General features: G+C 47.1%; 1 protein-coding gene across 4 annotated transcripts; it reads right to left on the bottom strand.

The window, feature by feature from the left end:
* Nucleotides 1-258: 258 nt before the first annotated feature.
* On the bottom strand, nt 259-20644 carry YEATS4 (YEATS domain containing 4). Of its 4 annotated transcripts, XM_059726080.1 has the most exons (8): nt 20506-20644; nt 13815-13900; nt 6861-6980; nt 5778-5844; nt 5355-5449; nt 2720-2812; nt 2553-2640; nt 259-775 (listed from the first exon to the last, which is right to left on the bottom strand). In XM_059726080.1, exons 2-8 carry the CDS (start codon nt 13866-13868, stop codon nt 606-608), a joined length of 687 nt encoding a protein of 228 aa, XP_059582063.1. In that variant the 5' UTR covers nt 13869-13900; nt 20506-20644; the 3' UTR covers nt 259-605. The 4 variants fall into 4 exon arrangements, with proteins under 4 accessions (XP_059582063.1, XP_019348997.1, XP_014451407.1 ...); XM_019493452.1 differs by lacking the exons at nt 13815-13900; nt 20506-20644 and adding an exon at nt 8908-9327; XM_014595921.3 differs by lacking the exons at nt 13815-13900; nt 20506-20644 and adding an exon at nt 8642-8853.
* Nucleotides 20645-22870: the final 2226 nt, after the last annotated feature.

The raw sequence follows: 22870 nt of genomic DNA, 5'->3' as shown, positions 1-22870 counted from the left end.
GTTCAAAGAATGTCATCTTCCTGAGTCTTTAGGGTCTGCCTTTTCCCTATAGCAATACCAAAAAAAGAAGTGCTGGAATCCATGACTGACAGACTTAAGCCACCTGCATACCAAAGATTTTAACCACTGTATTTGAGTCAAAAGATGCTACTCTTGTGAGGCCAACAATAAGGCAAGAGGATTTTAAATTCCTTAAAAATAAACATGCTGTTTGTATGTCTAAGTATGTGTCTTCAATCATACAGAAAAAAAACCCACTCCAGTTTGACAATTTAATATTACCGTAAAAAGAAAAAAAAAAAATCACAATAAGCTATCAAGTCTTACTGCAAAGTTATCATACTGAATTTAAATATATTTTTTTAAAGTTTGATCTCAGAAACTTGCTTTAAAATAATATTGCAAAATATCCACAGCATTTTAAGCTACAAAAGTGTAATTTTATTTGCTCATGTATAAAGCTAAATCCCACATTTTTCAAATGAAATTCATTAATGAAACTGTATGTAGTTCCCTCCACAAAAGAGAGAGAGAAAGTGTTAATGTGATTCCAGAATCAAAGTCCCTTAAGTTTCAGTTTAATGTCTTTATCAAGTTGATGCTTGTTAGATATCTTTAGACTGATCATCTTCTTCAAGTTTCCTAATTTCATTCTTTAAACAGTTGATAGTTTCACGGCTTGCTTTTAATCTTTCTTTAAGCTCAGCTATTTCAAAACTGGTTTTCTTTTTGGCAGCTTCCAGCTTTTCTCTGGTTTTAACTTCAAGATCTGCAACTGGGGTGGTGACAAAGGAAAATACTTTTAGTATATTGTAAAACTGACATTACATAGAATATTTAAAAATTAACAAAGGTAACAAAGCCAATTCTGGCCTGGAAGACTGGGTATAAGCCCAGAAGAATTCTCAGATCCCATTTCAAGTTCACAGGGGTAGATGCCAAAATAATTGTACTTGTACACTGAACGGATTTGCTCTGCCAGTTTTAAAGAACGGCGTTTCATGAATACTTTTTCAGAGTAAAAACAATATATGGAGATAGAGCCAAATAAATCAAGGTGATACTGATAAGAAAGTGGAAGCTCTGGAGGTACTGAAGACTGATGCTTCAACACATATTCTTTGGGTGTAAGCAATCCCTGTTCACAGTAATTACTGTCCATATTTTGGAGCCCTGTGGTACAGAAGCAGACTTTACAAGTATCCTACTGAAACCTGATGAAGTGGCTCAACTCATCTTTTCAGCTTATGTGCAAGAGATTGTAAGAAAACACAAACGTCCTCCACTCTTCCTCTTTTTATGCTGGTACTGGCAACAGAAATATGTACAGATAACATGCATTCTGTACCACTGTACAAACCTGCTACTCCCACCAATGTATTCATTTGTGTTAACATTAAAATTAACAGAGTCCATGCTCCAAAGGAACTTCTACTCGGTATTTAGCTTCATGGGTATATTTGTGGGTCAGCACAATGAGACACTGTGGGCCAGATCTTTGATACCCCTGATCATAGGAAAACCTCTATAAAATTGTAGTAATTTATACCTATGCCTACCAGAAGTATATAGCCATCTCAACTCCATAATTTACTTAAATGCTGCATATTAAAAAACAAACAAACAAAGGAAAACAACTATCTAACTAAATTAAAAACTGCAAAATAGAAAAACAGCATCATGGTAGGCCAGGGAGGGGGGCTTTTTTAGTATGTCAGCAGCACAGGGCTTTGTCTACACCTGCATAGGGGCCAGGCACTTTTCCATGCCTTCTGGACTGGAAGAAGAGGTGAGGGGATGCAAGCGCAGCTGGAAGCTGCCTGGCTCTGGTACATCTCCTAGCTGCTCTGTCCTGACATGGATGTGGTCACAAGTGGAGGCAAAGCTACCTGGATCCACAAGTCAAAGCTGGCCCACAGGCCATATGTTACTGGCTCCAAGTGAAGAAAATAAAAAGAGATAGGATTCAAAATCTAAGAGACAGGACACTACCATTTAAACTCATTAATAAAGTATTTTCATTTTGATTTCCTTCATTTCAGTGTTGTTAAAAAGGAAGCAAAGAACTGCAAGATGGGAAAGCAATTCATTCAAAGGCTCTGTCTCGTGGATTTCCATGTTTTAAAGTGTTATTGCTGTTTAAGGTAAAATGGAGATACTTGTTTAAGATAAACAGTTCACCTCGCAAATCAGTTGAGCCAAATTCATCCCTTATGTATTCCTTGACTCCAATTAAGTAACACCAGGGATACATATTTGCATCAGAGTAAATTTGTCAGAAGTAAACAATTAAGAAACACCCCCCCCAAATCTAAAACCCTGAAGAACTTAAAATACATACAATATACCTGCACGTTAATAGACTGGACTACAAGTGTGCAAGGACCCTTATCAAAAGATATACATAGATCTCTATATAGAATTCCACTTAGCAGCAGTAGACCAAGATAACTTTACTGTGTGCATTCTTAAGCAACGTTAAAAACAAGAATTATAAAAGTTCTGAAAAAAAAATCACATATGTAATCTTGGAATTGTTATCTGGCACTTACACTCAGTCTCATGTTTATAAGCTCCTAGTGTCAGCTGACGAGAGGTTGTCAACAGCTGCTGCATCATAGCAGTAGGATCTTGAAATATCTAAGGAAGAAAGAGACACTTTTTAGTCTTACTCTAAAATAAAATTAAAAAAAAATGTAAAGGCGATGTTTTTGCTTACCATTTCATCATAAAATTCAGAAACCACAGTTTTCTTCCCCAGTATTGCATTGGTATCAGATTGAAATAGCTTCAGCAAATGATACAAAGTTACCTGCACAAAGAAAATTTATTAACTTTAACAGACTTAAGAGCAGTTCAAGAAAATCAATCAAAGGTTATCATCAACAATGGAATTAATTGTCACCAGCTCTTCTTGTTGCGTAAGTGTGCACATTTTTTTTTAAAGTTATGAGAACACAACATTAATCCTACTTTGAACTTTAACTAGAGAAAGCCACTAAGTACTGAATTCAGTTAATCTACTGAACTAAGTTACCCCGAGATCAAATCTCGCTCAACAGGCAAAATACCCTAAAAAGTAAAACAATACACTCAATGCTGTTCTAATGGCTACCTACTTTTAAAAATAAGTCAAACAGATAAAGGACCAGAAAGACCATATAGTTCATGCAGAACATGACACCTGCAACAAAAATGCTTCCTAGTAGGATTAGCTTCCTAAGAGGTTAGATCAGTTATTCTCAAGCTGTTTTGGGTGGTGTATCCCTGCTGCATACTCCACACTGCCATGCTTTGGATAATAAAACAGAACACTGGTGCTTTCTACCCACATCACGTGATCTGGCTACAACAGTCCTGACCATGTCCTGCTCACCCTCTTTCAATAGCATGCTCCAAACCTGGAAATGTGTGGCTGTCCACAGTAGCTTCTCTTTAGCACATTAAAGATAGAGGTCTTGGCAACCGCCTCATGGGCACATTTTCATGTTTTCCCCAATCAGCCTGCACCAAGTAGGCAGGGCATGACCAAGAACATCCTGACTAGAGCATACTGCCAGTGCAGTGTAAACATGCCCATTATGTCATAAGAGATACTGTACAGTTTTTCTTTTTTCATCTTTTTCTTCTTTTCCCCTTCATTCCATTCCTTTCTCTCAAACCTGCATAATTCTGCTTCACAGCTGGCAATCAACTAGATCATCCCATCTCATGGTAAGAGGGGAGTGGGGGTGACCTTTCTAAGGAGTTGCTGCATGTGATGCCCATTCTTGTTGCTTTGGCATCTGCCGATATGGGCTGGAGCAGCTGCCACATGGAGCAAGGGTCCAGTAACAGGTGCCACCAGTAGTGTAAATCCTAAAGCACTGCTATGTGCAGCACACATCCTGGGCCCTGTGCATATGGCCGATTTGACAGTGCTTGGGTCAGCACAACAAGACTCCATGGGTCAGATTTTTAACACCCCTGATCAAAGTAAGCTGACGCTATTACTCACAATTATATCTTTGACCACACTAAAGTTTTCCTTTCTTTAAACGTCCTTCAAAAAAAAAAATGTGTAGCTATTGTAACTCTTCTTGAAACAATGCTGGTATGAGAACAATTTGGTAGAAAATTGGCTATAAATAAGTCTGGGCTACAAATTCAAAGACAATTTCTAACCATTAAAAGAGTAAGGTTCTGGAACAGCCTCCCAATAGGAGTAGTGTGGGCAAAACATAAATAGTTTTCAGACTATTTGATAAGTTTAAGGCTGTAGTTATTTGCATTGGTAGCCTAAAATAACAAGGAACTAGGCTTGATTCTAGAAGGTCTCTCTAACCTAAGCTATGTTAACAGTTGTCTGGTCAAAGAATGTTCAAACTGAGATTATTCAGTTCTGGTCTTTTGTCCAAAATGCACATCAATTTTAAAACATATTTCAACAAGCAAGCATCTTTACCACATTCTATCGGCAAAAAAAGGGGTTTTTTTTAAAACCACTTGCGACCTGTCAGAGATGTACCTGAACAGTCAGGAATGCATCTCTAAGCTAATGATGGCAGATGCCACAGAGGATACAGCAGGGGATAGATCACTCTAGATCACAACCTTATTACACTCAAGGCCCCCCTCAAAGCTTTCACATTTTTTGACTGTGGAAAAATAGAGCAATTCTTCTGTTGCAAGGAATTCAGAGACTGGAACAGATCAGAATGTTTTTAACATTATGGATTCCTATTTGAAACCTCTGGGTTTATCTTGTGAATCGTATCTGCACACAACAGTTCTAACGCTGCATAGCACTCCATGGAACCCTTAAAATGATCTTAAGTCTTAAGGCACCCAGAGTGCTGCAGCACCACAGTTAAGAATCACTGCTCTAGATGCATCTTGTTCATATGCTCTCCCTAAAGCATCCGTTACTACCACTGTAATCCGAGTCGTGATTGTGGTGCACCATTGTGAACAAATTGCCCAATTAGGTCATTTAACAGTGATCTAAAAAATCAATCCATGCAGCTACCCCTAAAGCAGTCAAATGGTTATCAAATTTAGATATTAGTTTATGAATGGTGTAATCCTAAAACATCACACAGAAGAAGATTACCACAAGATACTGAGCTAGATGGATCAACGGTTTGATCTAGTATGACATTCTTGGGTTGCTCTTTTTCCATCTAAATTTAGCACATGGTAACTCCAAGATGTGTTCAAAGCCAAGGATAGCAATAAAAGAGTGAAGCTATAGAGATTTCATAACAAATATGAGTTTTCTGATCAGCTGTTTCCTACACCAGAAGTATTATAAATGTAAATTACACAAGAAAAAGAAAGTTTAATAAAAGCCATATATATGTGTATATACTTACAGGCCTTTCATTGGGATCAATAAAAAATATCTTAATGATGATTTCAAATTCCCCCCAACCTGTTTCAGTAATTTCATATGGCGGTTTGGTAACAACTGCAATGGAAAAACAATACCATGAATACAAGTGACTTTGACCTCTCACTGTAAGTATGCCAGGAAAATCAACTAGTGAAGATGTACTGTAAACTGACAGAGGGTTTTTTTGCTACCATAATTGTTATACCACCTTCCCCAACTAAATAAATAGAGCTGAAAGAACTCTTTTCTATTAACACAGCTGTGTTCACACCAAGGGGTCTGCTATCATAAATACCCCTAGCTGAAATAGTTATGCTGGCAAAATTTTGTAGTGCAGACCAGGACTTAGATTCCATATAACTAATGGAAACATCCTAACTACAACAGAGTGCAAAAAACTTACCTCTTAAAGGATTCCCGTAGCTTTCATGTAACTTGAATTGAATTTTCTTCACATAAGCAGACATATCCTAAAATGGAAAGAGCAGTCAATGATTTTCAACTGTTTACATAGCACACTGGGAAGACCCCTTTTCCTCATTGTTTCACCTACATCACAACATGGAGACGAGTAGCCTAATGGGGCCAAACCCCCGCACTGAATCTTGCAACATTTTCCCTTATGAAGACCTCAGACTAGTTTTTTTCCTAGAAGAGGGCTCTGCAACTTCAGTGAAACCAAAGACCACAGGCCATACACTGCAGGGGTGGCCCCTATACCTGCTGGCACCCGCAGGCCTTACATTAATTGCTTGCGGGCTGCCAGTTGGCGAACCCTGTTCTTATAGTTCTCTAAGGATGTTCTAGTTCATTTTTACTGTAGTCTACATATTTTCTTAGCAAAGAAACTTCTACCATTATCTTTCTTAATCCCAGGTTATTTCTTACAGCTTGGGTAAAACCAACAAAACCTTGAATGCATTTACACCCACAGCTCTTTTGCTACATCAGAACCCTTTCTTACCAAAGTTAAACCCCTTCTGCAAAGTGAAACATGGCTTCTACTGTTTCCCAGAGCCAGCAGGTATGTATAGCTACCCCTGTACCTCCAGGCAATTCCTGCAGCTCCTTCAGAAGCTGCCAAATGGAGCTGTATTGGGCCATCAGGTGTTCATTTGTTTCAGAAGTGGCTTCTGGCACCAAAGAAAGGCAAGTATTCACAAGGTCGAATCTTAGGATATTTTCTAGGTGGGCCACTCTATTAGGTAGCACTAAAATGAAGCGGTTAGGATTTTGTCCACGTTCTCCTCTTACACAATCATAATTTGAGAACCTCTCTCTGTTGACATTTGGTAACATTTATTATATTTACATGTGTAAGGCCTGCACCTTGCAAACAAGTATGGAGGTGCTTAACTTCCAGGTCAGTGCATCTCAATGTGCTTAAAATTCAGTATGACTAAGTGTTTGTAGTTTAACAAAAGCAAGTCACAATTTAAGGCAAATAGCTTAAATCGAGTCACACTATTTCAATAATTTTTTCTACCTCATTTCTGTAAGGCTTCACGTAAACTGTCCATTGATGAGTATGACCATCTTCCTCTCTTTTCTTTCCAAAGTATCGCGCAACATTTCCATAGACTATAGGTTTTACAATAGTAACACCCTTAAAGATAAAACAAGATCAGAGTTTACATAACCAAAGACAAAAACAAGTGGTGTTGAGAAACCCCAAGATTTAACAGCTGATGTTCTTGGTTTCACTGAAACAATTCTAAACATTTGCATTGGTTCCAATTTTAAAATGGATAACTATTTACTTACAGCAATTAGAATTTTGAGGCAAATAAATTATTATTTTGCAGACAGGCTAATGGTACTAGTTAAAAAAAGAATGAGAAATGTTTGCCTTTGCAGTCTGCTGGTCCAGACTCCAGGTACAGGTAGACATATCATGCATACCAGCATTACAGTTACCCTGGTATAAAGTGTTTCTCTAGAACATGGGCCTGTCCACACCCAAACCAGAAGCCTCTATCACTTCAGCTATACAGGCAGTCCTCAACTTAAGATGTTTTGAGTTACAACAAACAGCACTTACGATGTTTATAAATTGACACCCTGTTTATACTTTCTGATGTCAGTTTTGACTTTGATGCTTGATCCAATGTGATGCCATGCCAGCGAACAAGTTCGCTGCGTCACCCATCTCCCTGGAGAACATCTGTCCAAACTTCCTTGGACACTAAGAAATCAGAAAAAACTCCAGAAAAACCTGCAGCCAAGACTCCTGAGAAGCCTCCAGCCAAGAACCCTTCAAACAGACCAGCAAACTCACCAAGTCCAGCAAAGTCATGTCAGACTAGACATCAGGAGTTGCTACTTCACAGTCAGGGTGGGCTACGACCTGGAACCAACTTCCAAGCGAAGTGGTACTGGCTCCTACCCTGGGGGTCTTTAAGAGGAGGTTAGACAAACACCTTGCTGGGGTCGTTTGACCCCAGTACTTTTTCCTGCCATGGCAGGGGGTTGGACTTTATGATCTGCTCAGGTCCCTTCTTACCCTACCAACTATGAAACCTCAAAGAAGTCCTTCCAAATCAATATGATTTCTATTTACAACATAAACAGATGAGTAACATAGCTACATTCATGTATGATTGATTGAGTACAAAATTCTGGGTTGTTTTTGGTGAAAATAAGGTATCGGGCCTTGGTTCAGGAACCAATCCCCCATTTATAACATTATTCCTATGGGAAAATTGGTTCTGAGTTACAATGTTTCAACTTAAGACATAGTTTTCAGGAACCAATCGTGTTGTAAATCGGAGGACTGCCTGTATTCTGTTCAGGTTTGCAGTTGACCCTGATCAGCCTCATGCAGGACCGAGCCACACCTTTGGCTGGAAACAGATGGCACCAAGTGAGGCGGATGAGCTGTGCTGGGACGGCTGTGTCCTGCATGGCTGATCCGCTTCACTGGGCAAAACCCACGTGGCCTGTAGCGCTGCAGCACGAGTGAGCAGGGTGTGCTCTGCCAGGGCTCGAGGAGCCCGATCCTGCACCCCTGCCCAGCTCTCTCTCCTCTCGCAGACGTGCTCTGAGGAACCTCGGGACACACGGCAGTAAAGCCAGGGCTGCCTCCACTAACAGGGACCTCGGGGTAGGTCTGAGCCGGGAAATCGCGGGGCTCCCTGCTCAGGGAGACCCGCCTGGGACACAGCCCTGAACACGAGGAGCCCCGAGTTTCCGGCTCGTCTTCAAGCCAGCCAAGCCCGGCGACTCCTGCCCGCGGGAGCAGCGAGACCCGCCCCCGCCCCGCGGCACCTTTACTCTGCCGCCGGAGTCAGGCCCGAACTCGGCCATTCTCTTGAACATATTGCCCCGCCGGGGGCCCCGCCCGCAGCCGCGCCGGGCCGCCCGCGCTCAGCCCCCCGCTCCGCGCCAGCAAGGCCACGCGCAACTCGGAGGGGGGGAGGGGGGCGGGGGGCCAGGGCGGCAGCAGCAGCTTCCTCCTCCGGCCGCCTCCCCGCTCCCTTCCCCCCCCCATGGCGCCCTCACTTCCGGGCGGCGTGATGACGCATCGCTCCCACCTCTTGCCATTGCAGGGCAGGCGCGCGGGTCACGTGACCCAAGGGCCCGGTACATCCTTGCGGAAGGGACTGGGACGCCCGAGGGGGCGGGGCCTGAAGAGCGGTGTTCTCGGGGGAGGGGCTGATGACGCGTCTAACGGTCTGTGCCCGGGCGGGATCTGGGGTTGGTCCCCGGAGCCGCCTGCAGTAGCCAGTATCTGCCCGGGCCGGGTGTGGCGGGCTGTCTGCGGCTCCCTGGGGCGAGGCCCCCGCGAGGCCAAGGCGTTTGAGCGTCCTGCTGCAGCCCCCCCGGGCCTTGTTTCGGGTCCCACCGAGCGCCGGCGCCTCCTTCCCGGTTCGCCTCCCACAGCGTGAGGCTGCGACTGCGAGCACCGGAGGGCGCGGGCTGAGGAGGGAAGATTTCATCACAAATAGCTTTACTCATGGAAGTGTGGTGCTCTGTCACACTGCCGGCAGGCTGCCCTGGAGCAGGACCTGGGACTGGGCGGGGATTATGGGGCAAAATCCGCTTCCCGTCACCCCGACCCACACGCCTCCCTCACCGCGGACTCCCTCGAGGAAGGCAGGGCAGGCGCGACTCTGAGGCGTGGTTTGTGCTTGTCCGCTGCCAGCCCCTCAGGCCTGTGTGCTGTGTCCGTTGCGCGGAACAGGAAGCTGAGTTTGGGCTGGGATTACCGGACAAAACCCACCTCGGGTCATCCCCAATCACACTCCTCTACCGCCAGGGGACGCTCCCAAAGAAGTCCAGGCAGGGCGCTACCCAGCCCCAAGCTCGGTTTTTGCGTGCCAGCCTGCCAACCAAGAGCCCCTGCGCCCTGTGCACTTTGCACCAAATAAAAAGCTGAGTTTGGGCTGCGATTACTAGACAGAAACCGCATTCCTTAGCATAGCCTCTCATACCCAGCTGCAGCCCGCCACCCCCAGGTGCCCCTCACTCCCAACCCACAGCCCGCCCTGCTCTGCCGGTCCCCTCACTCCCCCCGCCTCACCCAGCGGTGCTTGAGTCCCGGCTGCCGCCTATGGGAAGCAGTGGCTGTTGCAGCTGCAGCAAAGCACAGCACCCATTCTCCTACTCCTCCCCCCCTCCCCCTGATGAGGCTGATGTTTGTTCCTTATTCCTAGTTCCTTATTCCTTGTTCCTTTTTCAAAGCTAATCTAGACCCAAGAAAAATTTGTTATTAATGACTTCCACATCCTAAAGATAGATAAATTAATTAGCTATGCATATATACTAATTAATATGTAAAATAATATCCCACATCAAGTACAGAGCCCTAAATGAAGGCCAAATTAGGATGGGAGTATGGGGCAAAATACTTCTTGGGCCACCCCAAATATCATGGTGATGCCATTGGGGGACTGTCCCAAAGAACCCTGACCACAGTCCTGCCCGGCCCAAACCACTGTGCCAGGCTGCCAACTAACAGCCCCCATGCCTACTATACTAAGTATAATGGCTTGAATAAGGAACTGGCTTTCAGGATGGGATTATGGCTAGAAATTCTGCTTAGGCCACCCATCAGAATACCTCTGTGCCACTGGGGCACTGTCCTGGACATCTGTGACCAGAGACTTGCCAGGCCTAAAGCGTGGTTTGGCTGTGCCAGGCTGCCAACCGACAGCACCCCAGCCACTGTGCTAAGTGTATGGACCTGAATAAGGAGCTGGATTTTGGGCTAGGATTATACCCAGAAATCCTTCTTGGGCCACCCCAGACCACACCTCTGTGGCACCGGGGGACTGTCCTGGACATCTGACCAGAGATTTGCCGAGCCCAAAACGCGGTTTAGCTGTGCCACGGTGCCAACTAACAGCATCCCAGCCACTGTGCTAAATCAATGGACCTGAATAAAGTATTGGATTTTGGGCTGGGATTATAGCTAGAAATCCTTTTTGAGCCACCCCAGACCATGTGGCACACAGTCCCCCAGTGGCACAGAGACATGGTCTGGGGTGGCCCAAGAAGGATTCCTAGCTGTAAACCCAGCCCAAAATCCAGTTCCTTATTCTTAGCACAGTGGCTGGGGTGCTGTCAGTTGGCAGCCTGGTACGGCCAAACTTTGCTTTGGGCTGGGCAAGTCTTTCATCAGAGATGTCCAGGAGTGTCCCCTGATGGCACAGAGATGTGGTCTGGGGTGGCCAGAGAAGGATTTCTAGCTATAATCCCAGCCCAAAATCCAGTTCCTTATTTGGGTCCAAATATTTACCACAGTACCTGGGGGGTGGTGTCAGTTGGCCATCTGGCACAGCCAAACCACGCCTTGGTCTCTGGTCAGAGATGTCCAGGACTGTCTCCTAGGGCCACAGAGGCATGGCATGGGGTGGCCCAAGAAGTATGTGTAGCTATAATCCCAGCCCAAAATCCAGTTCCTTATTCGGCTCTGTATTTAGCACAGTGTCTGGGGTGCTGTCTGTTGGCAGCCTGGCACGGACAAACTGAACTTTGGGCTGGGCAAGTCTCTGGTCAGAGATGTCCAGAAATGTCCCCTGATGGCACAGAGACATGGTCTGGGGTGACCCAAGAAGGATTTCTGGGTATAATCCCAGCCCAAAATCCAGTTCCTTATTTGGGTCCAGATACTTAGCATCATGTCTGGGGGTGGTGTCATTTCACAACCTGGTGCAGCTAGACCATGTTTTGAGCTGGGCAAGTCTCTATTCAGAGGTGTTCAGAAGCGTCCCCCGGTGGCACAGACATATGGTCTCCATTGCTCCAGAGCCACCATCACACCCCAGCGCTGCGCCCAGCATCCTTGCTATGTGCTGGCTCCACAATGGCCCTGTGGGAGGGAGGGGCAGCCCTGCACTGCCCTCTGCACCTCCAGTCCACCCAAATAATAGTTTCTCCCACCACCGTTGCCAGAGAGAGACAACAACTCAGAGCTGGGTAGGCTCTTGGTTGGAAAACTGTGTCTTGCATTTATGTTGCAATTTAAGATGTATACCGCAGGACTGGGTGTGGCTATGGGGGAAGTCTGGAGGTTATAGAGAAGTGTCTGGTAGGACATCCAGCATTAAGCAACCTGGCCTGGGGTCAGGAAACCAGAGAACTCTGGGCTGGAGAGGCAAGTAGCCCAGCCTGGGGTCAGTGACCCTGAGGGCTGAGGGCTGGCCCAGAAAAAGAGACAGGGGCCCAGAAAGAGAGACAAAGTAAGCCCAGTCAAGGGCTGACCAGGAGCAGGAGACAAATGCAGGGGCCAGGGGCTCAGAGTAGGAGACAGACACAGGGGCCCAGAGACTTAGAGAACTGACAGGGTTGAGACAGAGAGCTGGGCCCGAATCAGCGGGCCAGGACTGGAAGTCTGCAGCCAGAGGAAAGAGAGACTAAAGCCAAGAGGTCTGAGGCCTCTACAAGGGACAGAACAGGTTACAGAATAACTTTGGCAAGGCATGGGCATGGCTGTAGGGGCAGGAGGAGGCCCTTTTAGGCATGTAGGGCTAGAGCAGGGGTAGGCAACTTTTGTTGGCCAGAGCACTGAAAAAAAACACAATGCCTACCTTGGAAGGTGCCGGAGTGCCAGCATGCCAGAAAAACAAAATTGGGGGAGGGGGAGGGGTGGTACATGGCAGGACGCACTGCATATTAGTCTATTTAATAATCATAAATGTTGCTTTTGTTGTTGTGTACTTTTTTTTTGTTAAGCATGTTGCAGAGAGACAGAAAGAGAGAAAAAAAAAAAGAGAAATACGAGTAAGAGGAGAGAGAAAGAGAAAGAGGGAAACAGAAAGAAAAAAGGGGAGAGAGAGAAAGAAAGGAGACCAGAGAGAGAACCAGGCCCATATACACGCACACGAGAACCACACACACATGCACAGAAACCACATGTGCACAAACACAGAGAACCAGACACATGTGTGCACACACAGACACACAGAACCAGAGGCATGGGTGCACAGAGCTGGGCTGCTAGGCCACCCAACGAAGTCAGACCCAACAATGCCTTGGGCCTGCTGGAGCCCTTGTGGTTCCCTGGGGAGCCAGCCCCCAGGCTGCAGTGTGGCCTATCAAGTCCCCAGCCCAGAGCCTGCCAACCAGCCCAACCACCCACCCACTCCACACAGCTAAGCCCAAAAAGGTGCGGTGCTCCTGGCAAGGGGCAGCACCAGCCTCATCCCAGTAGGGAGGCTGGGCCAGTGCTGGGCTTGAAGTGGGTGAGAATCAGGCAGGCTCAGCTGCAAGCCCTGCTGCAGCCCAGGCTCCGTAGTTGGCAGCAGCTACTCAGAGCTGGGGATGGCTGCAGCCTGGAGTCTGCAAACAGCTGCACTCATGTCTCAGAGCAGACGGGGGGGGGGGGGGGGGGGAGTAAAAAACAGTAAAAAAAAAGTTTGTAAATTATCAGTAAAAAAAATTGGGGGGGTTGGGAACTCTGGAGTCTAAATATGCTCTCCACCTTTCCCACCCCCCATCTAAAGGAAAAGTTTAGCTTCTTCACTTGGCCTGAATAGATTTTGTGTGTGTGTGTGTGTGTGTGTGCGCGCGCGCGCGCGCGCGTGTATTCAGGGGAACCGGGAATGTATGAGCAGAAATTTAAAAAATGAAGATAATTGTTTGTAGGACCTTGAGGTAAAGGTCATATAAAAGTGAGAATGATAAGATAGAAAGTTAATTGATGTGAATATTGGCTCCTTAACTAAATGGGGAAAATGTACATATGGACACTGCTAAAACTGCTCTAAAAAGCCACCCCCAGTAAATGTTTCCTTAAAGCAACTGCATTAAACTGGCCTTGGGATTTCTGAGGCAATAATGTGTGCCCTCTGATTAAAACCAGCCTGTGACAGACAACCAATATTTATATCCCATTGATGGGTCACTTACAAAAGGTTTTACAATGACTTCTTTGCTGGAAATACATACTCTTTTACACAATTCTGAAAGCAATAACTGGGAGATATTATCTACACACCTCAAAGTTCATCCAAAAGAAAATCACATCAGGCTGGGCCTTGTTCTCCTTCATCTGAAATAGCTGAGAGTGATACCACTTCTGCTCTAAATAAAGAAGTGAAAACAACTATCATCATTGCATGATTTGCAATTTTGAAATCATACTCAAAAGTAGGATTAAAACATATCACTAAATCTAATATGTCCTATATATCAATTCTAGAAGATTTAATCAATTAAAATTGAGCATCATTTGCAATTAAGTACAGAGAAATGCTAAAACAGTTTAATATCAATATATATTGTCTTGTGTTTTGGCAACATTTAGATTAATTTCCTTGCATTGTAACATAGTTAAGTAACACACTGCACTTAGCAAAATGTTGCAATGTTTCAACTGTAGTTCTATTTATGGCACTTGAACAATGCAATCTTATCAAATACTCCCCAGTATTACTACAGTAAGCATAAAAATAAATGTGAATATTTTATTTATATATTATAACCTGAGAAATAAAAATGTAAAGATAAATATCTGAGAGACAAGGATTTCTTAGGGTGACTTTTTAAGATAAATATCTTAATTTGATAATGCTGACATTTTCTGCTCCGTTTTTAATTCCTGATGTTTTATTTTTCCAGTTTTCCCACAAAACTGAAACACATTGCAGACAGCCCTGAATTAAAACCATTTCTTTTCTATTACATTGTAACTATTTCACACAATGTTAAGGGCGAGTTTTGTCCCATTAATGACACTTTAAAAGCTGACTCTGGTGAAGTCAGTGAAGATTTTTTACTGTTGTTGTCAAACTGGGGTTTCAACCCACTGACTTAATTCAGTCCAGGCACAGTGGGCCAGGGGAAACCTCAATGGAGAAAATCCTGAGGTAAGAGTTACAGCTATCCAAGGCACACATACAACCTAAAGCAGCACCAACCCATGCTTTGTGCAGTCACGTTAGCCACATTCAGAGACATGACTGGCCAGTACTGCTCCCTGGGTAGCAGTGACGCACACTACAGTGGCTGGAGGTGGGGAACATAATCTCCCTGTTTTTCCACTATCGTACATGTCAAGCAGCCAAAAAACCCACCAGTTTTCAGCAGCAAAAAAGGAGGTGATGTCTGTCCAGGCACTGAATCACCAACCATGCACAACTGCTGCTTCTCTGCCCACCCCACTGCCACAGCCTTAGCAGTTGTTGCAGGGAAGGCACAGGGTTCTGGGACAGGGAGGAGGCAGGCAGGGAAATGCAGGGACAGGAGAGTAAGGTGCCCCCTGAGCTCCATTCTGGCCCCCTGCCTCCCTACCTTGGGTTCGTCAATGAAGTCAAACCAGGAAATACTTCGCTTTTGAACCTATACAGAGCATTGGGGCTGATGTTTAATGCAAGTAGCAAAAAACTTGTCACAATATCACTACCCTAGGCAGAATAGAATTAAAACTGGACTGCACATAAAAATGTGCCCAAGGGCTTATACTGCTAATGATGAAGAGAGATTCAGGCCCTATTTGTCCACTTGTCGTTATGTAACTGGCCACATTCCACCATTTATTCTAGATCGAGACCAATGTCAATGTGCCTGAAAACAGTTGGGCTTTATATGGAAAAGGAGTAGAAAGGGTCATGTTATTTCATAACTGGTTTGCTAACATCTTGTTTGATGCCCAGTTGGATTAGATGATTGCTTGAGGCCCCTTCCAGTCTTACTTTTCTATGAAATGTGATACACAACAACATCTTGTTGCATATATTTTGGTCTTTCCACAAAATCAGCTTTCAGAAAGTTTAAAAAGAAAATATGTGATGCAATACTTTCCTGTTGCAATTCAGCCATCTGGACAGCAGCATCAACAATGCAACTGTATTTACTCCATCTCCAAAAAAAGCCAACTGAGACAACTCTTTTGCTTGGTTTTCCTTGCTGCTTTTAAGAAACTTCTTTCATTGCTTTCTGCTTTAAAAAAACTTCCCTTTCTTTCACAAAGTTCAATGCTAATGTTGTAATATGAGAAATGTTAGTTTATTAAATCTGGAGATTTCTAAACTTGCATAGGCTCTTTCCCAATGATTTTTTATATCTGCCACTGAACTTCCAATAGCAGAGGAGGAAGAAACAAAGTAAATAAGATTCTGTGCAGAAATGTATCAGCTATTAAGATCAGAAGTGTTTTAACTCAGCAACATGGGATAGGGGATTGCAACCACAGCCCACTGACCTAGGGGGCTTCTCCCACTACATGCCATGCCCTGGCAGTGGGGATCCTCATCCATGCCATGGTTAGGTGGCAGAGAAGTGGTGTAGGCAGCTGGTGGCTAGTGCTGACCTACCTTGGATCCAAGCCAGGTCATTCTAGCCTGCTGCCACAAAACAGTTATCAACCACCAACACAGGGCCTTCATGGAATGGCAAAATCATGTGTACAATAATAAGTTATATACATTGTACAACACAAAACTGTTTCTTGTCCTCAAAGTAAGATTTTTACAAGTATATTAGTGACACTATTGTGACATTTTCATCTTCCACCTTATCTACCACATAGAGATATGGATTAATTACTGTTGCTATTGTAGTTATGGGCAGAAGTAGACTTTTGAAAAGGGAGGTACAGATGGTAAGGTAAGGTTTAAATCAGGGGTGGGCAAAATACGGCCTGTGGGCTGGATTTGGCCCGCCATCTCATTATATCTGGCCTGGGGATCAGCAGCTGCAGTCACAGGATCCAGCCCATAGGGAGTTGGCAGTTCTGGCTGCTGCATCATGCTGGGCAGACAGGCACATCCTGGCCCCATCCACAGCTTACACCAGCTCCTGTCCCATGCACCAGAAGCAGCATCAGGTGCATGCTAGCATCGGCTGTGGATGCTGCCTGCAGGTTCCTGCTGGGGATCAGGATGACTGCCTGGGACAACAACTGACACACTGATGCAGCAATACCACTTGTGGACCTGGGAGAATATCTCAATCCCCAGCGAGAAGCAGCCACCTGTGTCTGCAGCTGATGCTGGTGCCCATCCTTGTTAGTGAGGGGGTCATGGGGAGCTCTAACTGCTCAATGGTAAGAAAACCAAAGGCAAACAGCAAGACTTATCGGTATTTAGAATTCATTTTATAATGATGATACAGACACTGGTATGCTTTCAAATTGCTTTTACACTGTAGATCAGGGTAGGCAACGTTTTTTGGCCAGAATGCCAAAAAACCCACAATGTTCACCTTGGAAGGTGCTGGACTGCTGACATGCCGGAGCCCGAAGCAGCTGTTTGCAGCCGGCCCACGGAGCCTGGTCTGCTTGCAACAGGGCTTGTAGCCTCCCAGCTGCCTGCTGGGAGCAGCCTGGGCTCCGTGGCTGGCAGCAGCTGCTTAGCATCTGGGCTGGTGGTGGTGTGCTGAGCAAAATGGCCCTGTGTGCCATGCTCAGCATGCGTGCCGGGGGTTGCTGATCCCTGCTGTAGATATATCAATAAAACATTGCCCAACTGATCGCTGTCTCTGTCTCACTCTCTCTCTGTATATATACAGTGCTATTTTGTTTTAATTGTAGAAGAACATGGATTTGGGGGTATTTTACAGAGTGACTTTGTTGGTTTTTTTTTAAATCAGGGATTCTTCAGGTTTCAAATAGGGAACACCAGAATTCCTGCTAGGGAGGCCAGTGGCAGGACCCAGGAAGAGGAACCTGTTCAGAGCTGGCATCCTGGACCTAGCTGGAAGGGGCTGACCTCCTGGCCAGTTGGGGCCAGGAAGACATGCTTTGACAGTTCAAAGCAGACCACCACACTGGGAACATCTTCCGGACAATAGCTGCCCAGATGACCAGGCAGGGGGCACACATGGCAATAGTGCTGCACAAAGGCCAACCCTGCAGTTACAGCCCACTGACAGCTGGCCCAGAGGGACAGATTGTGCAGTTTCTATCCAGGTCTGGCACGTGTGCAGCAGGTCACAGCCAGGCAGCAGCCCCCACTGCCAGATGACTACAGTGAGTAGTAGGTGCTGGGAACTCTCAGGGCTGCTTCAGGTGGTCCAGCTGGCACAAGGGGTAATGTCCCCAGGTACAGATTGGCTGGGCCCCAGAAGCTCCTGTCTATTTGTAACATTCAAATACCATGGGCCCTAAGGCCTACTCAGCTAACTAGTAGCCCCTTTTGTATGCTACAACAAAATACTTGGGACAACAGAGGCAAAAAACAGGACAGGAGTAATGTGAGGGTCAAAGGGTCAAAATATGAAAGTGAGTGTGTTGGCTACAAAGAACCAACTCACAGGATCATCATACAATTCTAGTTTATTAGACAGCTGCAAAAGTCATATCACAAACCTTGGGGCTGATTCCCTCAAACACACACAAATTCACGCACACACACACATTCACAGTAGCTACCTATGAACGCTAGGTATATCTTGACATCTGTGCTTATCTCCAAGCACTCGAGTCTGCTGTTGATAGTTGAGGCTTCTTTCAGTGCGATGTTGCTTTAGAAGGGGGTCGCCAGCTGGTCCTTCTGGCTGGGCAGGCAGGGTGCTGGTCAGGTCAGAGAGGGTGCCATTGGGGGTCATTCTTCATTGCCTTTTATCCCTCTCTGGCAGACTTTGGTGACTCCCCAATTTTCAGGCTTACCCAATCCAGGGGCTGTTGACCTCATTGGACATCCCCCTTGGTGGTTGCTGAATGGCAGTTGTCAGCCCTAGGGGTCATGTCTGCAGGTATGTGCAGTCTTGGCCGTCCGTTGATGAAGTTTGATTAATTCACTGCAGTGATGAATAGGGCTCTGGGGGCAGTTGATTGGGGAAGGGTGGGGTATTCAGTCACAAGAGTTGGTCTTCAGCACTGATTAGTTCAAACTGGGGCTTCTGTACCTTTAACAGTGAAGTTTCAGGGAGTTCCTGGCTTTGTATTGATCCTTTCCTCTCCTTAGTCTGTGTTTTCCTAGGTGTTAATTGCTGCTCATTAGCTTGTTATCCTGTCTAGCTACTGTGTTACAGCAATCAATCAAGATTCATTCAGGGACCCGCTCCATACAGAGAAGCTGAGGTTCGATTCCCACCCTTGCTAACATGGTACAACTTACTTTTAAATGTAAAGTACAGTTGTTACAAATTTAAAAAGCATAGAATATAAAACATAAGGGAAAAATGTCATGGCACATACAACAAATAGACCAAATACAGTGGGGTGGAGGGAGGACATACTGATGCAGAATACTATTTTATACCCATAAAAGCATCTACAAACTATATTTTTATTACAAGTACACCTTATATAATAATAATAATAATAATATAATAATAATAAAAGAAGAGGGAGGAAGGAAGAAAAGGTAGAAAAGAGAGAGCATCCCCAAAAGGGGCTAAATACTGCAAAAAGGGCTTTTTTGCCATATGGAGGGGCTTCACATTGGAGTGGAGGGCAGGCAAAAAAAGGTTTCTTGCTACAAGTGTACCTGAGGGGGACACCGAGCAGAGCCCCATGGGCTGCACCCACCTGTCCTCAAAGGCAGCTGGATCATAACCTGGCAACAGAAAGAGTGTGCATGGCAGAGGCTGGGGTGTTGGCACCCCAGTGAGAAGGCCACCACCAGGGAGATAACTCTCCCCAGGGTTTGGAACTAGTGGATCAGGGCCCAAATGGGGATATAGGGAGGGATGGAGCTGAGGACCACCCAGCTCTTCTAGAGACTTGAGGGGGACGTATTTGCCCTCCACCATGAGCCCCCTCTTCACTGCCTCTTGTGCGGCAGCCTCTGAGGCAAGAAAAAAGAACCCCTTGCCATGAAAGTGGGAGGCCACTATGATCTTGGGGGCCCCCACTACCCAAGCCAGGGCCTGCACCCAGGTTTCAAAGTGTAGGTTCTCCTGCTTGGGCAGTTGGCAATTCACCCCGTGCCTGCAGGGGAGTGCTGGAAAGGGGGCCCTGCCGCCCAAGCTGGAAGGGCTAGTGGTGGGGGGTCCAGACCCCCTGGTTTCAGGTCTCCCCATAGCTGCCTGTGCATAGCTGCAGTTCTCCACCCTGGGGAGTCATGTTGGTGGGGCCAGGGCTAGGGCCAGGGCCAGGCTGAGTGGGTGTGCTGGCTGGTGTAATGCACCTGGTCCCCTCAGGTGCTGGTGGTCTTGGCTTGGGGGCAAGGTCCTTTCCCTTCCCACCCCCAGCTATGGAGGAGGCTGAAGAGGAGCCCTTCCCACTGCCCTTGCCCTTGGTCCCTGATGAGGGGGCTTGGGAACCCCTCCAGGGGTGGCCTTGTTGACTCCCTACCAGAGTCCCACCTGCCCCTGCAGCAGAGGTTGCAGGCTTCTCCACCCCTAGAGGAGGTTGGTTGGATTCTGCCTCTGGGGTGGAGGTTGCAGAGGCATGCATCCCCTTGGGGTCTTGGCTGGGATCCACCCCCATTTTGGGGGCTGAAGAAAGCTCTGTGGGGGCATCTGTCCCGCTCCCATGAAGGTTCCTGCCCTGCCATTGTTTCACATGAGGGCAGGGAAAAGAAAGAAAAACAAAATATCCAGTGGGGCTGGTGAATCTGATAGGGGCAGGCTGGGGGCTGAAGCTCACTGAGCTACAGCCCCACAGGAAAAAACTGGGAGACCTATGCTTTGAGAATGTGAGGGAGGGGGAACACACCCCCCCCCCCCCCAGGGAAACACAAGCTGGCTTACTCAGCCACACAAGAAACACCAAGGCAGAGGGAGTGGACCACAGGACTTACCACACAAGGGCAAGAACACACAGGGAAGGCTACTGAAGCAGATGTTAAAAGATGGCTGGAGTGGTGGAGGGGCTTTGTTTGTTGAAGATCTGTCCAGAAGCTCCTAAGGCCTTCAGCCAGGTACTCAGCAGCAGAGCAGTAGGCAGGAAGACAAAACAGGATCAGATGCAGTGAGGTAGCTGCGGGGGAGGGCAGGAGCAGTCAGTCAAGTAGGAAGTAATCCAGTACAGGTGTGGTGTTGAGTGGTGCAAGGTGGTGCAGCAGGGAATCTTCCTGTCTCCTGAGAGGGGGCAGCAGCAGAAACAACTATGACAGCAGCAGCAGCAATAGGAGCAGTGATGGTGGGAGCCGTCCAGTTCAGCCAAGCAGGGTGTGATTCTGGTGAAAGCGCAGGTGAAGGTGGGGGTGGCCTGCCAAGGCAGCTGGGGCAGGCAAGGCACCTTTAGGCTCTGGCAGTGATGGTGGGGTAGGAGGGGCCTACAGGCAGTGCAGGCTCCCTCCCCAGGCTGTCCCCCAACTGCGGATTGACAGCAGTCTGGGCAGCAGGCCAGAACAGGAGTGCGGAAGCTGGGGTGCGGTGCTGGGGTGTGGTGTAGTGCAGTGGGCCCCTCCTCGAGGGTGGGGGGCAGCAGCATGCAGCAGAGGACCCCCCCATGGGGAGGCAGCAACAGCAGCAGCAGCCCAAGGCAGGAAAGGGTGCAGCCAGCTCACTCCCAAAAACTCTGAGACCAAGCCAGCAACTAGCAGTAGCCAGAGGCAGGAAAGAGCCTGGCCATCTTCTCCCAAGAAGCTCCTGAGACCAACCTTTCAGCAACCAGCAGCAGCCTGGGACAAGAAGGGGTATGGCCAACTTCCTCCCAGAGGCTCCTCCCCCAGAAACTCCTGAGGGCAAATAGCCCTGAGCTACTTGACAGGGCACCTTTTTGTACTGATGGGGCCAGGACAGGGTACCATTTTACACTGCTGGGAACAGCACAGGTGCTGGCCCTGGGCTCTAGCTGCCCCTGGCTGCAGATCCAGGAGGACCTGGGCAGGGTTATTTTCCCCCAAGTGGCACAATTTGCCCCACACCAAAGTGCATGTCCGGGCATGTGCGCGGAGGCAAAAAGCCCCAGCTCAAATTTGCACTGCTTCTATTTGAGCTGCTGCAAGTGCATGTGCTTGCATGTGTGGATGCGTCCTATGGCTCCAAGGTCCATGGGTGTGAGTTGATCAGCATGTACACCCCCCAGTATTGCAGTAGGTCCTCTACAAAGGATATCACCAAGCCAGCAATTTTGGATTCTGCTCTGGCTGCCAGTTTGCATATCTGGCTTATATACTTAGCCTAGAAGAACAGCAAGATGGCCAGAATGCCTCAGTCCCTGGTCTGTTTCATTTTATCCAGCATGGTTCTCTCAACCTTATCCTACCTGGAGCCCCAGAAGAAGATGAACATGTCCCTCAGGACTCTACAGGTGGGTTGCTTGCTCTGCACAGGGAATGACCAGCACGGTATATGGAAGCACAGGAGCAATGCTACCATCATAAACGCCATTGCCCTTCCCCCACTCCCACAGCAACAGGCAGTGCATGTTCCACAGTCCCAGTCTCTGTTTTACCTTAGTCTCAGTCTTCTCCCACACTTTCTGGCCTCTTAGCTCTGGGTTGAACTCCACCCCGATGATCTTTACCTGCTCACAGGGGATGGAGCCCCCCAGGGCAGGTACCTGAGCTTGCCTAGTACTAGGCAGGTGCTTTTGCTCATGTTGAGCTTGATCCCTGCTGCTGCTCTGTACACCTGGGCACGTTGCAGCACTCTTTCCACTGACCACTTCCCCCTGCATAGGATGTTGAGGTCATCCATGTAGGACAGGACTTTTGTCTCTGCCCTGCTGCCCATGCGGTTCTCCACTCCATGGATCCCTGGGCCTCTCCTGAGCTGATGGACCAATGTTTCCTGTCATAGTGGGGAATAACCTGCTGAGAAATACCAGAGGGGTGAGGTCCTGAAAGGCACCCCCACTGGATCCCAGAAGTGGGGTGTGGATGCCACTAAGCTCCCTGGGACCTGGGACTTACCTGCAGGGCAGATGGCGACACAGACAGGAGAGCTCCTGGCACCACGTCCGCCTCATTTTACCAGCCTGTGCTGGGTGCAGATTGGCTGGCACATTGGGGAAGATGTCACAAGAATGTGCCATGCTGGCAGAAGGGGGAAAGACTGGGACCACAGCTGGAGAAGTGTGGAACCCAGCTGCAGGATGCTCCAGTAGGGATGAAGTTAGCAGGGTCAGAGCCTGCTTGCCAGGCTAGAGGCTCAAATGAGCCTCTAGCCCTAGGGACCTCTCTCCATGGAGAGGAGCAAGCAATAGGTGATGGGTAA

This window comes from Alligator mississippiensis, chromosome 4 (assembly GCF_030867095.1).
Source record: "Alligator mississippiensis isolate rAllMis1 chromosome 4, rAllMis1, whole genome shotgun sequence".
In the NCBI taxonomy this organism is placed as follows: Eukaryota; Metazoa; Chordata; order Crocodylia; family Alligatoridae; genus Alligator; species Alligator mississippiensis.
This window is presented reverse-complemented; position numbering and strand designations above follow the sequence as displayed.

Bases quoted from the DNA above. Each gene is read 5' to 3' on its own strand.
- YEATS4 (XM_019493452.1), bottom strand. From the start codon at position 9,312: ATGAAATCTTCCCTCCTCAGCCCGCGCCCTCCGGTGCTCGCAGTCGCA. The intron at 6,981-8,907 runs GTGGGAGCGATG...TTTATCTTTAAG, and splicing joins CTGCCCTGCAATGGCAAGAG to GGTGTTACTATTGTAAAACC. The intron at 2,641-2,719 runs GTAAGCAAAAAC...TTTCTTCCTTAG, and splicing joins CTGAATTTTATGATGAAATG to ATATTTCAAGATCCTACTGC.